Source organism: Amphiura filiformis, chromosome 14 (genome assembly GCF_039555335.1).
Source record: "Amphiura filiformis chromosome 14, Afil_fr2py, whole genome shotgun sequence".
Taxonomy (NCBI): Eukaryota; Metazoa; Echinodermata; class Ophiuroidea; order Amphilepidida; family Amphiuridae; genus Amphiura; species Amphiura filiformis.
In genome coordinates, this window is record NC_092641.1 from 13,684,236 (window position 1) to 13,699,177 (window position 14,942).

At 38.4% G+C, this 14,942-nt stretch overlaps 1 protein-coding gene across 2 annotated transcripts in view; it reads left to right on the forward strand.

The window, feature by feature from the left end:
- The first annotated feature begins 6,967 nt into the window (after positions 1-6,967).
- LOC140169748 (uncharacterized) overlaps positions 6,968-14,942 on the forward strand; it is a 53,327-nt gene continuing 45,352 nt past the window's right edge. The window contains exons 1-4 of one of the 2 annotated variants that reach the window (XM_072193048.1): positions 6,968-7,200; positions 9,977-10,159; positions 10,529-10,685; positions 11,643-12,687. In XM_072193048.1, coding sequence (XP_072049149.1) covers positions 6,996-7,200; positions 9,977-10,159; positions 10,529-10,685; positions 11,643-11,706 — 609 coding nt within the window. In that variant the 5' untranslated portion in view covers positions 6,968-6,995 and the 3' untranslated portion in view covers positions 11,707-12,687. Of the gene's footprint in view, positions 7,201-9,976; positions 10,160-10,528; positions 10,686-11,642; positions 12,688-14,942 lie in introns of those variants that run through there. The other variant, XM_072193047.1, reaches the window with a different exon arrangement.

Sequence of the window (14,942 nt, forward strand, 5' to 3'; positions counted from 1 at the left end):
TCTGCTCCAGGTATGAATGTTATATTCCATATCTGGTATACAAAAAAATGCAAAGTAGTCATAGCAATAATCCAGATTATCCTGATGAGAATCCGGAGGAAGAAAAATATGTCTCTGTCGTGGAGAGTGGGTGACGCTGTCCTTACACGAAACGAGAAAGACACATCTAAACCAGAATTGTTTAGAAACATTACGTTAACTAATGTCAGTGGACAAATGTTTTTCAAAGTGGTTGCCAATAGCCTGCTCAGTTTTATGGTGCAGCAATGATATAGACTAAGCCATTGAGAAAGGATTTTTACCTGGAATCATAGGATGTGCATACTCAAGCTCTTTTTGATGACAAACAAAATGCCAGAAAAATTGTTGTGACCTGGCTAGACCTGTCCAATGCACATGTATCCAGTTTGCTCTTGAAGGTATCACGTTCCATCTGACATTGATTTTCGTAAATTAATCCACAACTATTATATTTGACAAGTACATACGGAAAAGTGGACAACTGACTGGTTTATGTTCCAGATAGGATTATTCCCAGGCTGACCTCTATCAGTTGTGCTTTTCCTTGTTGTTTTTAACATTCTGGAATATGGGATGACAAACAAATCCAGTGGCGTACCGTGGCCGCTCCTTCCCCGGGGGCTGAAGAAAATTCAATTTGGCCGTCCCTTCCTCAACAGCCCAAAAAGGTTGACCACATTTTTTTACGGTGGTTTGAAAAAGTGAAGAGCACAAAAAAGAGCAACACATTTTGATCTATAGTACAATTTTTTCAAATTTTTTTATACTTTTCAAATTTTTCCGCCCTTTCTTCTTTACTAGTTCTTTTTGCTGCCCCTTCTTCTTCCGCCGCCCCTTCGTTTGCCGCCCCTTCTTCTTCCGCCGCCCCTTCGTTTTAGCCGCCCCATGCTTTTACCCCGGGGGGCTGGCGCCCCCAAAGGCCCCCCCAAATACGCGCATGAAATCCGCACTAGCATAGCGTTCAAGACAGAATTTTGGAACACGATATACACGATGTAGTAATATAACCTGGTTGGGTGACAAGACTCAACAACAAGTTACCACAGACTGAGTGACAAACTATAATAAGTTGTGACATCATCACCCAATTTACATTATCGCAGTCCACAGCCAATACAATTGGAGCATCATTGGCTTGTTTGCCAAATATAAATCAGAACCGCGTACACTGCCACGAAGAGGATGATCATGTAAATGAGAATGTACACAATGACCTGCACGGCTATAGAGGTTGTGTATATGATGTATCATATAGTAAATATGGCGGACTACTCAAATGCATTCAACAAAAGCATGATTGCAATCTACCCCGACAGTTCGTCTCACACACATAACAAAATGCACTACCATCAAATAGTTTGATGACAACATTTGATTGAAAGGACTGTACTGCGCTACTGATTACGGTGAAGGACACCGGTTCAAATCCTTTGTTGGAATGTGTACATGCTATGCAATATCGATCAGCCAAGCAGAGCCATGAGTCATACATGATCAATTTGCGGTTGTGGTTTCCGACCAATATTTATGATTATTATTTATATCAGTCTTTTGAGCGATACAACAAAACTATATTGTATAGTCACTGGTAAATAATGTTCTCAAGACAGATCCAAATAAGTAAAATATTATATAGAATATAGAAATATTTCGATTCCTGTCAGGAATCTTGTTCACTCTGGTAGTGGTGAGTGGTAGTGTTTCTAGATCTTATCGGCAAACTTTGTGACTGGTCTTGATGACGTCACATGGGTTGCTTGCCGATTGATGATCTGATCGTAGATCCGATCAAGTCTGTACGCCCCCTCGTCCTTGTTCATGGTGGTGTTGCCTCTGCTTCGTATCCAAATTGCCTCTTTGAGCCAGCGAGTTGTTTTGGCCTCCTCCCACCCAATTACGTGATTGTTTGTGGCTGTGTGTTCTGCTATGGCTGTAAGTTTCTGTGACGGACGCTTTTCTCTGTGCTCTGGTGAATGTTTTTTCACCGGGTTTTTCAGATTCGGTCTTGTATTCTTTCAACCTGGTTGACAATAAGCGGCCAGTTTCCCCTATGTAAGTTTTTGGAACGCTCTTGCATGGTATTTCGTAGACTGCTTCGGCTGTCTGGAGGGGGTCTCGTTTATCTTTGGGGTGCACGATTGCTTTGCGGATGGTGGCATGTGGTTTCAGGGATGTTGCAAAACCATGTTTTTTAAAAATCCTAGACACACGCTCAGACAAGCCTTCTACATACGGAAGAACTACCAGGCCTTTGATTTTGTCTTGACTGTCGCTAGCTTTGATTTTCTTTTGCTTAGGGAGATCTTTTTCCTCTACGACTTTATTAATTGACCACTGGGGATAACCACATTGACCGAAAGCTTGTTCTATGTGGCTCTTTTCTCTCATGCGATCCGCTTCTTCAGAAACTAAGGAATCCTTTCTATCGATGAGGGTCCTCACAACACCCAACTTGTGGTGTAACGGATGGTGCGATTGAAATTGCAAATACTGGTCCGTGTGCGTTGGTTTTCTGTATTTTTATTATGCACAATTTGAGGGACCCATCATCTTTTTTTGTGATTAAGGTGTCCAGAAAAGGGATACTGTTGTCCGATTCCTCCTCGTACGTAAACTTAATTCTGTTTGTCGGGTCGACTTGATTCAAATGCGCTGTCAGATTCTCCGCTTCTCCTTTCTCGATCACTTCTAGAACGTCGTCGACATATCTCTTCCAGATTCTTGGTTTACAGCTGGCCGGAGATGTGGTTATGGCTTCATTTTCGAACCATTCCATAAATAGGTTGACCGCTATGGGGCTTAGGGGGCTGCCTATTGCCATACCTTTCTTTTGTTGGAAGATTTTACCTTTAGATGTGAAATAGGTGGTGGTGAGAATGAATTCGATTAACTCCATCAGGTCGTCAACGCTGAGAAGGGTCCGTTTTTTTAACTCATGGTCTTTTTCCAACTTTTGGCGGATAATCTTCAGCGTGAGATCCACAGGTGTATTTGTGAATAGGGACAAGACGTCGTGCGAGATCATGTATTCATCATCACCAATAATGATCCCGTCCAGGTCCTCTGCCAGTTATTTTGAATTGAGGACGTGGTGGTCTGTGTTGCCGACAAGGGGACTGATTATATCTGCCAACGATCTCGACACATTGTAACCAATCGAGCCCGTGTAGTCGATGATTGGACGCAACGGAGTGTCTTTCTTGTGGATTTTGGGACTGCCATATATGCGCGGGACAATCTCCGCTGTTGGGAAAAAGAAATCTTTGTGCTTTTGGGATATTTTTTCCTCACGCAAGAGTCTGTTTAGAATGCTGACAAGCTTCCTTTTATATTTAAGGGTAGGGTCTTCCTTCAGCTCTTCATATGTGCTGGTGTCATTAAGCAGATTACCAAGCTTTTCCTCATATTCGGTGGTATCTAATATGACGGTGGCTCTACCCTTATCTGCACCTAGGATTTGGATGGATTTTTCCGATAAGATCTAGAAACAATACCACTCACCACTACCAGAGTGAACAAGATTCCTGACAGGAATCGAAATATTTCTAGTGAGTACCTAATTTTACTTATTTGGATCTGTCTTGAGAACATTATTTACCAGTGACTTTTATGAACGATCCTGATGAATTTGTTCAGAGTATATTGTATAGTTTTTGCAAAATACCCGGATGCAATACAATAATAATTGTTTCTAGTGTTGTACGCGTATCGCGTACGCCATCGCGAGTCACCATGGTCACGGCACCTGACAGCACCAACAAAGATAGTGACCAAGTCAGGAGACCAGGCATTAGCATCTACTCAGCAAGTGGGAAGATCTGACGATACCTGCAGACGATACTAGGCTTGATCTGACGATACCTGCAGAAGAGAATATGGCACAAGCACAGAAAACTACAGAAAAAGTGCAAAATGTTGAAGACCTTATCAGAGAAGGACAAGAAAGAAGCAAGATGGGAGCTGAAATACTTTCCTGTAGAAGTTGGATCCAGAGGTTTCAGCAATGAGACACCAAGAACAGGTTTCAAATTCCTGACAAATTAGGAAGTAATGAAGGCACTAGATACTATCAAGAGCGGCGCTACGAGCCACCTTTACATTGTGGATGGCGAGAAACAAGACGTTTTGTAGTTGGGAATTAGTCACAAGACCATACATTGCTCCTGTTGAAGAAAACCAGAAGGACATGTCAACAGCACATCCACCATAAAGGCTAGGATCCTGTGTCTTGCACTTTCTTCAAAGGATTCCAGTTTACAATCACGGCCCTGTGGACTCTATCCCAAGAGATTATAGAGGTCAAGTAGGGACAATTACTTGATCCCTTGGTGTTAAATACTTCTCAACTGTACCTAGTCTTTAGTCATCCTCGGTTAGAGCAGGCAGGTCAGCTAGCCTACAAATCAACTCTAGTTAGGTTTAGTGCTGATTCCAGCTGCATGGTAGGGTTAGAGGTGCCGGATCCCTTTCGCAGGTAGGTCAGATAATAGCTGGGACATCTTTTACTTGTTCTGATTCCTTCAAATCAACTACAGTTAGGTTTAGTGCTGATTCCAGCTGCATGGTAGGATTAAAGGCACCGGATCCCTTCCGCAGGCAAGTCAGCTAGCGGGGACATCTTTTACTTGTTCTGATTCCTTTAAATCAACTCCAGTTAGGTTTAGTGCTGATTGTAGCTGCATGTTAGGGTTAGAGGCACCATATCTCTTACCATTACCATTATGTTATCCCTACATGACCTTGAAAAATTATTTGGATGTACTGACCCAAAGAACCTTTGAATAAACACCAAATTTACCATTTTAAGTTCCTTTTGAAGGAATTAAGTTATAGCCAATAATATAAAATGACGGCCATTTTGGACGCCATCTTGAATTTCTCAAAACTCTCAAGAGTGAGCCATTTTCACCCGACAGATTCTGAAAGAATACACCCTTGGCTATCTAAAACAAACAAAAAATAACTATATACAAAATTTCCAGCTCGTGTTAAAAAAATCCACATGACAACCACAATCACCAGATGGCATGGTGTGACATGTGGAAAGCTTAGTATTATGACGTTATTAATTAATTTGATTGATTATGATAATTGAAAAGTATTGTTTGAGTCCAGTCCATTTCTGCATTAGGTCTTAGCTACAAGCATTGGTAAGTTATAGAGTTGCTCTTATCATTTTCGTTATCTACTATATATACTTTTACAAAAAATGGTCTTTATTGCCGAATATTCCAAACTGTAAACATTTTGCACATTCTCCGCGCGGGCGTAAGACCAAATTATGGGGAACAGTCCGTTTGTACTAGCCCCACTATAGGGCCTTTAAAACACTTTACTCAGAGAACCGTTCCACCCTATTTTTTTCGGGGAGGTCGTAGCAGTTCTTTGGATACAGTGAAGGTCTATTATAAACAGGGGGGTATTTTAGGGGGAACAGACAGTGCACGTTGGCAAATGGAATGTTTTAGTTACTGTTGCCTCAATGCCTATAAACAGGCTGCGTGAGGACACTTATTGGATGTGTGAGGGACGGGTGGTTTTGGGGTTATTGGCGTCGGGGTATTCCCCGGTTTCTGAAGTTTGAAAAAAATCACTCAATATGGTGATACGTTTGTCGTACTTTTTTGTGTCGTATGGCGATCGCCACAGGGATGTCGTTCTACAATCCATCAACAAATGGGTGTGGGAGATGCTCATACCGTTTAGACTGGTTCTTTTTGGGAAAATGTCGTTCCAACCGGCAAGTTTGCGTAAAAGTTGGCAAAGAGCATATTTTTGATAAATTGGAAACGCTACACATCTTACACACCAGGTAAATGATTATTTTGTCCGGTAGTAAACGATCCGGTCTATAAATGCCTCGCCAGCTGCTGAGAGTAACTGGTAGTTAAAATTTACACTCCGCGCGCGCTGAGCGATTGGCATCGCATTGGCTAAAAACTAATCATTATAGTACAGCGATGTAATTAAATTCAGTAATGAGTTTTCTTTCAAAATATCCAGGCCTTATCGTATTGTTGAATGACGGACAATTAAGCTTGTATTTGCATTGTCTCTCTACGCCGTAGAATTGACGTAGTAATTGGATTAACTATATACCATAACCAATAGATGAATACAATTTTTGAATAGATCGCCCTGCACTAGAAGCAGATTGCACTTGTCACCTGTGAATGTCACCAAACATAGATTAAATACAATTCCGCTCTTTTCAAAGATACTAATCTTAAAGGTGCGAGTGATTAGCATTTCTTTGACATCTATGGTTCGTTGCATATGTACCGCGTGAACGATGTAGTGCAGGGCGATAGGGAGATATATTCAATATTTATGTATTTATATATTGCTACGGTAATTACATCACTTCTACGGCGAATAGAATTGAGAACTCAAGATGAATTGTGTGACCGGTACTTGACATGCCTGAAGTCATTTCTGGTTTTATTCCTATCTATAGGTGGCACTATTCTGGTGTACTTACTGTTGTATGATTATAATCTCAAATCCTTGGATATATTTCGGTTTTTTTGTTATTTGTAAAATAAAAATAACTTTGTAAGACTTGGAGTTGAATATATGTGTTGAAAGAATATGATAAGCTTAAACCTGCGTATTGAAAATCCGTTCTGCGTATTGAAAACAAAAGCTGACAAAAAAATCTTGAGTTGGCCTATATCTCGAAAGTATTAAACACGGCGGAACAAAATCACCACGCGTGGCTGTTGAAGAACTATTAGATTCACCCTGCTATCATGGCAATTGGCAATTTCTGACACGAATATAATAGGGATGATATGATGACGCTGTGCGCTATGCATCCATTCTATTGTCTCTCCATCCAAGCAAGGTAAACTTTCACATAGAAATGGGGTCATGATTTGTGGATATAAATAAAATATGCGCATTTAAAACAGATCCATACATTTTTTTGTCTAAATAATTAATCACTTTGCAGGAAAAAAAAGTCAAACAAAATGGAACTCCATCACATCTTTCTGATCATTGTAATGATGTGCAGAGTAGAGAGTGCATTACACCGCAACTCCAGGAGTGCAAATGATGACCAGCGATGTGAAGTAACTTGTGAAGAATGTTTCGCTAACCATGAGGATTCATTAAAACGGATGGGATGCTTGGAGAAATGTATTGAAAACGGTGCGGATCACTTTACTTGTCCAGGTAATCTGAATGCATAATAATACCCGACGATAGAGTAGTGCGTAAATAGTAGGAAACACTTAGGCACCGTTCAGAAATACTTGTAAGGGGGGCCTGATGCAAAAAAATTTAATCGCGAAAATTTGTCGGGGCCCCCCTTTACAGACCTCAAAATTTCAGCCCCCCCCCCCCTTTTTTGACATGAAAATTATGGTTCAACCTCATAGAAAAGCATATAAACTCAATTTTCCAGGAAAATTTGTGGTCATTTTTTCAAGACCCCCCCCTTAGGAGGGTCAAAAAAATTCAGGGCCCCCTTTTTGCATCAGCCCCCCCCTTACAAGTGTTTGTGAACGGTCTCTTACTGTCAGACTTTCATGTCGCTTACTGGGAAATTAATGAGTAAGGATTAGGGTTAAGGTCCGTATGCACAAAACACGTTAGACCAGATCTAACGTTAAACCTGGTCTAACTACGGGTATAGACTTAGGGAGGGGTCCCTTTAATCATTTCTTATCCTACTTTACTCCTATCATGCCTACAGTCTGTCCACATAGAAGTACAAAGTAAATAGACCTCGGAAACTGGAGGTATGAGAATAATTTTCAGTGCAACGCTTCTTTGGCGCGCCAACTGCTGCGCGATTTGTGCACCACGCTCTTTACGCGTCGCGTCGCGCTCGCGTGTGACGCAAAGCATCGACCCCCGATGCCACAGGTTTGGTTTGTACTTCTAAGTGGACAGACTAGCAAAGTCCTAAAATTAAAGCTGCAGACATCTAATATAACTAATATTAAGTTACATGTATTTGCCCTTAACAGGACACAATAGTATCTAGAATAAGGGATGTAAATACTCAAATGTTCCTTCTCCATAGGACTAATCTCCATAGTTAGACCAGGTCTAAAGTTGGACGTGGCCTAATTTGTTTTGTGCATATGAGTTTCCCATAATCCACAAGTCTCTAACCTGTACAGTTGTCAACAATCGAGAAAGGGGTATCCGTTATTATTGGCTTTGGAAGTTTGCAATGCATTGTGGGACAGTTTTTGCAGTTGGGGACACTTTGCCCTCTGGCCTCTAGGGAAAATTCTGAAAAATTGGTTTTTGTGCGTACAAAAATATGATCTAAAATGTTTTACAAGAATGAAAACAAACCCCCAAAACAATATTATTGAATAAATTAATAATTTAGAAATTTTTAATGATAACATTATGACAATAATAAAGTAAGTAATAATAATTACAGCAATTTCCCCGATATGTCAGAGGTCAAAGTCTCCCAAAACCAACGCCAAATTCCCTATACTCTCGTCTATCATCATAGTTTTTCCCGGCACGCTAATGCCCGTGTCAGGCTTTCATGCTGCTTGCCGCTGTGATCAACGGCATGGCATATCAGCCAATGACAAACCTCGATTGTGTCCGTTGTTAACTGTGGGACCACCCTTTACACTGGTTTTATCGATAAACGTATTGAACTACCACCTTAACCGGTGTGAGGGAGACCCTCGGCCAGGGGGGTGCAACTTCAGAATAATTTGTATTTTTGTTATCAAAATATTCTAAGGTCTATTGATTTCAAACTTGGTATTAGATTAGCAATTTCTATTCATATTTAGTCAATTTTTAAAGATATTTAATGAGACAAAATTATATCATAACTGCATAATATTTTTGATATCAGTAGATAGTAGAGAATTATACGTTAATATCAAACAGAACAAGATAATATTCTTAGTATAACCGAATCCAATTTCACGCATTCCTACACCTCAATGGCAGCCATAGCTAGGTCCCTCTTAGGTCTATTCCACCTAAAATGTGAAATGATGTGGCCTTGGCGGGGATATTAAGCTGCGTTCCATCACCCGTGTTACACATAGACAAAAGAATGATGAAAGTTTACAACACAATACAATTCAACATCGATTTTAAGCGGATTTAATACACCCAATTCGTCGGCTGTATTCCATAGTGGCGTATAGTGATTTTTGCTCATTTTTTTAAAAATTGGCACATATGTTTTTAATGATGTTCTCTTTCATTTTCTAAGTCTCATCAGTCATAATTAGCTAATTAATTAATTAAATGTGGCGTATAGTTACAAAGTGACATTTTTTGTATTCCATAGTGGCGTATCGACCATACGCCAATTTTTATACACATTTTATAATTATGAAATATCGGCAAAAATGAAAAACATCGTATGTCATAGTGGCGTACACGTATCGGACCTATACGCCACTATGGAATACGAACGACGAAAAGTAACGCCATAGGGATTACACGGCGACCGAGATGGCGTACAGTTAACGTTAGGTTAGGGTATTGCGTTTTGTTTGTTTTCCATAGTGACGTATAGTTTTATTTTCAGTTTGCCAGCAATAGTATGTATTTATTTCTTTTGAAAAATATATAACAATAAAATCTATTTAGTTTACTACAGAAATTTCACATCATTTACAAAATATAATGAATGTCTGATTTACACAACTCGATTTTAAATTGGCATTTCTTCAAACCCGATTTTCTCGAAAAGTTGTTTATTCGCGGCGCCCCACTATACGCCACTATGGAATACGGACGACGAATTGGGCAGTAACAACGCCAGTTTTGTGCAGACGGGACCCAGTAATGGCCGACTGAATTCTGACCATCACTTGGCTCGTTGGATTCGTCTATAGAAATTTCAGCAGGTGGTTGCAACAACTCACGCCCTCTTCGGTAGACTAACCTCACTTAGACGAGGGTTACTAATACTAAGTTCTATGTTATTAATTTCTTCTTCTATAAGGGAAACAAGCTTTCCTTAGTGCAGTAACTACGCTATCTCCATTACTACGAAGAGAGATTGAGGAATTCTTCACAAAGAGAACGAACATGTTTTCGCCAAACGATTTCGCAGGAGTAGCGGCTACGTTTACTGATAACTCTCTGATTATAATTGATGATCAGAAACCCGTCATTGGACGAGCTGGTAAATAACTTGCTTATTGACTACTTTGACTGACTATAACAAACGAAGTATAACTATCTAACTAATGTAACGGAACAGGTCACACTTGTTTTACTCTACATCCAATTCATTGCAAGCTATAAGTTAAACGGATTCAATGGTTCGGTGTTTCACAATATGTGTGGTATATGCTACAGTAGAGGGATGAGCCTGCTGATCCTCCTTTTTGTTCATATCATAAAACTTAGCATATATTAGGCCTATTATTTTGATGAAAAATGAGCTTTCTTTAGATGCCATTTGATTTCATTTTGATGATGTATGGTGGGGAAAATGTCACCTACCTGTATTACTTTTAATGTTAAATGTATTCTCATTTTTGTGTCTCAGAGAGAGCAAAACAATTGAGTGACTACTTTACTGCAAATCCCGATCTCGATCATGCTCATTTTGCTCCTGTTACCTGCGGTACAGAACACGGAATTATCTGGGTTAACGGTATCCAGACTAACTATAATAAGGAAGGCGATGTGATATCATCCCTCAGGTGTGTATCCACTAAATACGCTTGTAAAAAAATTGCCGTTAAGGGCTCTGTCAGCCACTTTTTCACAGTATTTTTGGAGTGACCTGAGAACGCTTCAGATACACCAAATAGCATTGTGGATCAGAGGAATGCCCTTCTGATATCAAATATTTTGATTTTTCTTTTAAAAACACAAATTTTATGGCAAATTATTCAAAATTGTCATTTTTGGTAGACTTTATTAATCTAATGCTAAGTATATATGTATCGGAGATGAAAAGCCGACTATCTTGTGAAACTTGTGACCTTTCGTATTGTAGATATACATGAAGTTTTTGGGAGACTTCATGTATATCTTCAATACAAAAGATCACCTTTTCATATGATTGTCGGTCCCCCCCCCCCCCTTTACATTGCCCATCCACGTGTTTTTGAGGGACTTCTGGGGTGGTAAAATACAGGAAGCTTATGAACGATGACGTGAAGTCAATTTGCCCGACCACTGTATTGTTCAAAACTAGCTGGGCAAATATATATTAGAACGGTCAAGTTGGGCACTTTTCAAAGAGCTTTGTTAATGGCCGTTATCAGGTTTTGGTTAAAATAATTTCGCCCTATTTTGGTCAAATTTTAACCAAAACAAATTTTAATTAATTTTGCTTCAAAGTTTATAATTGTTGGGCACAATGCTTGAGCCCAAAAACATCAGCTTATTGATGACAGTGGCGAAACTTTAAATTAACCATTTAAAAATGATTCATGTTGCAATTGGTTTTCATCAGCCTGCAATCAGCATTATTGATACTTAAGACAATTAGTCATTATTAATCTAGCACCGGAATTGTTGGTTATTGTCTTAATCATGAAATGAAAAAAATCTAGTATTTTTTAAAATTCTATTTCAACCTGATAAGAATGCCAAATCACATTCTTAAGGAACAATAATGTTGAACTTATCTTCTACTCTTCTTTTATCAGGTTTATGACTCTTCTTACACGTGTGGATGCGAAGCTTCAAGAATCCATCTTAGTCTTATTTTAATAAGCATTTTAATTAAAAGTCAGTGACCAAAGGAGCTGGGGAAGTATGTTACGATTGCACAAAATATTTTTTTTTTTTTAAATCAGAGTCCGAATATTGATAGTGTAATACGCATGTGCGGATTGCATGGTTCGTATTTATGCCTTTATTTATGTGTTACCTGCTGGCGATGTATATTTACAAGGCACAGATATAAATCATGTACATGTGATGATCGTTGCTGGTTCTGATTTAGTTGGTTTTTTTCTCTCTCTTAATTTAGTATCAGTTCGCTCAAGCGTCCTTTGCTTCTTAACAACCAATTTATAAAGACTGTCTCCCAAAGACATGGTACTTTTATTAGGAGCCAACAATGGACTACGCCACTGTTTGGTAATGAATATAATACAACATATTTCAAATGAATATTTGAAAAAAGATGTCCATCTTTATTTTAGTAAGAAAGTAAAAGTTATCACAACATCTCGTGATCAAAATACAAATAAAGGAATCGAACACACTTGTTTTTCCAATGTAATGCAGTCTACCACAAATGACGCAACGGAGTAAATCAACGTGTTAGCATTAATTTAGACTACATACAATGATGGATGAACAAGTACAGTGTGTTAGCTCAGTTGATAATCTGCTTTTATTTGTGATGTTATTTATGAAAATAAAAATCCTGCACATTTTCATTTCAACAGAAATTCAGTAAAGTGAGAAATTGGTAATTTTAATAAGAAAGAAAAAAAAATAAGAATTTTAAATCGTTAGGAATTGAACTCGGACTTTTTGAGAACAAAACAGACGACTTATCAACTGAGCTAATAGGTTCAAGTAACATTACGAAGTATTTTTGGGTATAAAAGCTATTGCGAAGTTAATAAAAGTATTTTTAAAACTAACCCACTGCTTTTAGGACATGAAAATTGTCTTATTGACTATAGAAGAACGGTATTCAAGGCCTTTTTGAAGAAAATATATTCTAAAAGTGTAAGAAAGTCTGAAACCGACAGTATGCCACGAACTCACCTTCCGTATAGAACACTTGACATCACTGTTTATCAATAAAGGCGAGGGACTCGTCTATCGATATGCCTGAACGAGCCGCTATACTGTTCAATGGCTTTCTTGTATATATGAAATGTGGCGGGCGATTTAAAATGCACGTGCCCTAAGCAAACTACGATGCGTACGCACACTGCAGGGCAAAGAACAATGGAAATTGCCATAATGCGCGCGCATACTGCCGGGCAATGACATCACATGCCAAGTGGTCTATACAAATGACATTGATGAATTGAATTATTGAACGGTTCACTGAGGCATAGTATTATCTAAACGACATATGTCGTGCATTGGGCTTTCAGCTTCACGCATAATGGTATATGCGAGTTATACACTTCTAGTGCCCGTTTCTATTCATCGTTATGTATTCTTCTCCCGTGCATTATTTTCGCGAACTACCCTTCATAGCCCAAATTATATAAACCTGCACGCTAAACAATGCATTATCTAAAACCCGCGCGCTAAACAATAGATTCTAGATAATACGTGCACGCTCAAATACTAGAAATACTACTTTCACATAACTATATAGTAGAGTTAGGTGGCGCTTTCGACACAGAGGTCACATAACTATATAATTGTCTGTTCGATATATATACCATCAAAAAAGTACGAATATACATTCTGTGGTGTTAAAATGGTATAGTTACAAACGGTGTTCTATTTTGCAAATATCATTGTCATAAATTATGATTAATGACCTGAAATAAATCAAATATCAAATGAGAATAATCGAGCTTCTATTAATTAAAAAGGGCCAAAAACAGGTGGATCATAATTATACAAGATGACACCATTGCAAAATATTCAGCATTTTACAAATGAAATACATGTAGGTCTATATCTAAAATAAGCTAAACACGCCTGGGAAACACACACTAGCGCATAATATCATGATCATGCTTTATAATACTGAACAAATTGTAAAATCCGAATGTCGTGTGTTTTAATATAAATAGATTTTAAAGTTCAAAGTCCAGTCTCTCATCTCAATTCACCGTAGTACTAGTCGGACATCTAAATCGATCGTTTCCAGGTGAACTGGTTCAGTGCTCTATGTGTTCGAAACCACGATATTAAATGATCACGACATAATGTCAATTGGTTACAAACCATGCGTGAATAAGTTACTAAAGTATGACGTATGGCGCAATCGATACCATTGATAGCTAACTTATACAGGGATTGATTTTCTTTACCAGTTAAATGCTACCTAGCTGGTCAATGGCCTGACGGTGTTTTTCAAATGTAAGATATTTTCCCTAATATTAAAACTAATATAACGAATGCAGCAATTAATATTGCCTATTGTTTTAATACACTCAAAGTGTATGACGGATAATGTACTCGTGCAAATGCATTCGTCAAGATAATTGCACTTGCCATGGAGTTATTGCATTTAGCTCTCGAGCCTATCGGCTCTCGAGCTAAATGCAATAACTCCACGGCGCGTGCGATTATCTTGACGAATGCATTGCACTCAGTTCATTATCCTTATCATAAATATGTTAAATTAATAAGGAAATAAATAGAATTATTAGGTCTTGATGATGATGATGATGATGATGATGATGATGATGATGATGATGATGATGATGATGATGATGATGATGATGAAGATGAAGATGATGATGATGATGATGATGATGGTGATGATGATGATGATGATCATCATCATCATCATTGGATCCAAAAGGTGTGCCTATGCCTGTAATAGACTAGTCGAATTTCTTGGAAAGGGGCATAAGCCATCAAGGTGTGTTTGGTATCTATGACTTTTTAAGTCAATTTGGGTATGCTGAATCCATGAATCACGGATACCAAAAAAAAGGGATTTGCTTTGACCTGCTAATTTGCATCAAACAAAATGACCACCAAAATCATTAGTTTTACATACTAATTTAATGATTTTGGTGGTTATTTTGTTTTTATGCAAATTAGAAGGTCAAACATAACAATTATTTATGGTATCCATGATTGTTGGATTCAGCATACCCAAATAGAAAATAAAAAACATAGATACCGTTTTTAACTTAAAAAATGCACCTAAGACTTCTATTTCTCAGCTGAAAGTTGACTAGTCTAATAGGATATGAAGGTGAATAGTCAATGATGTTTGCTATCTTCTGAAGATGAAATTCTGATTTAGGAATTATGTGTAATATTATAATAATTACACTTTTTAT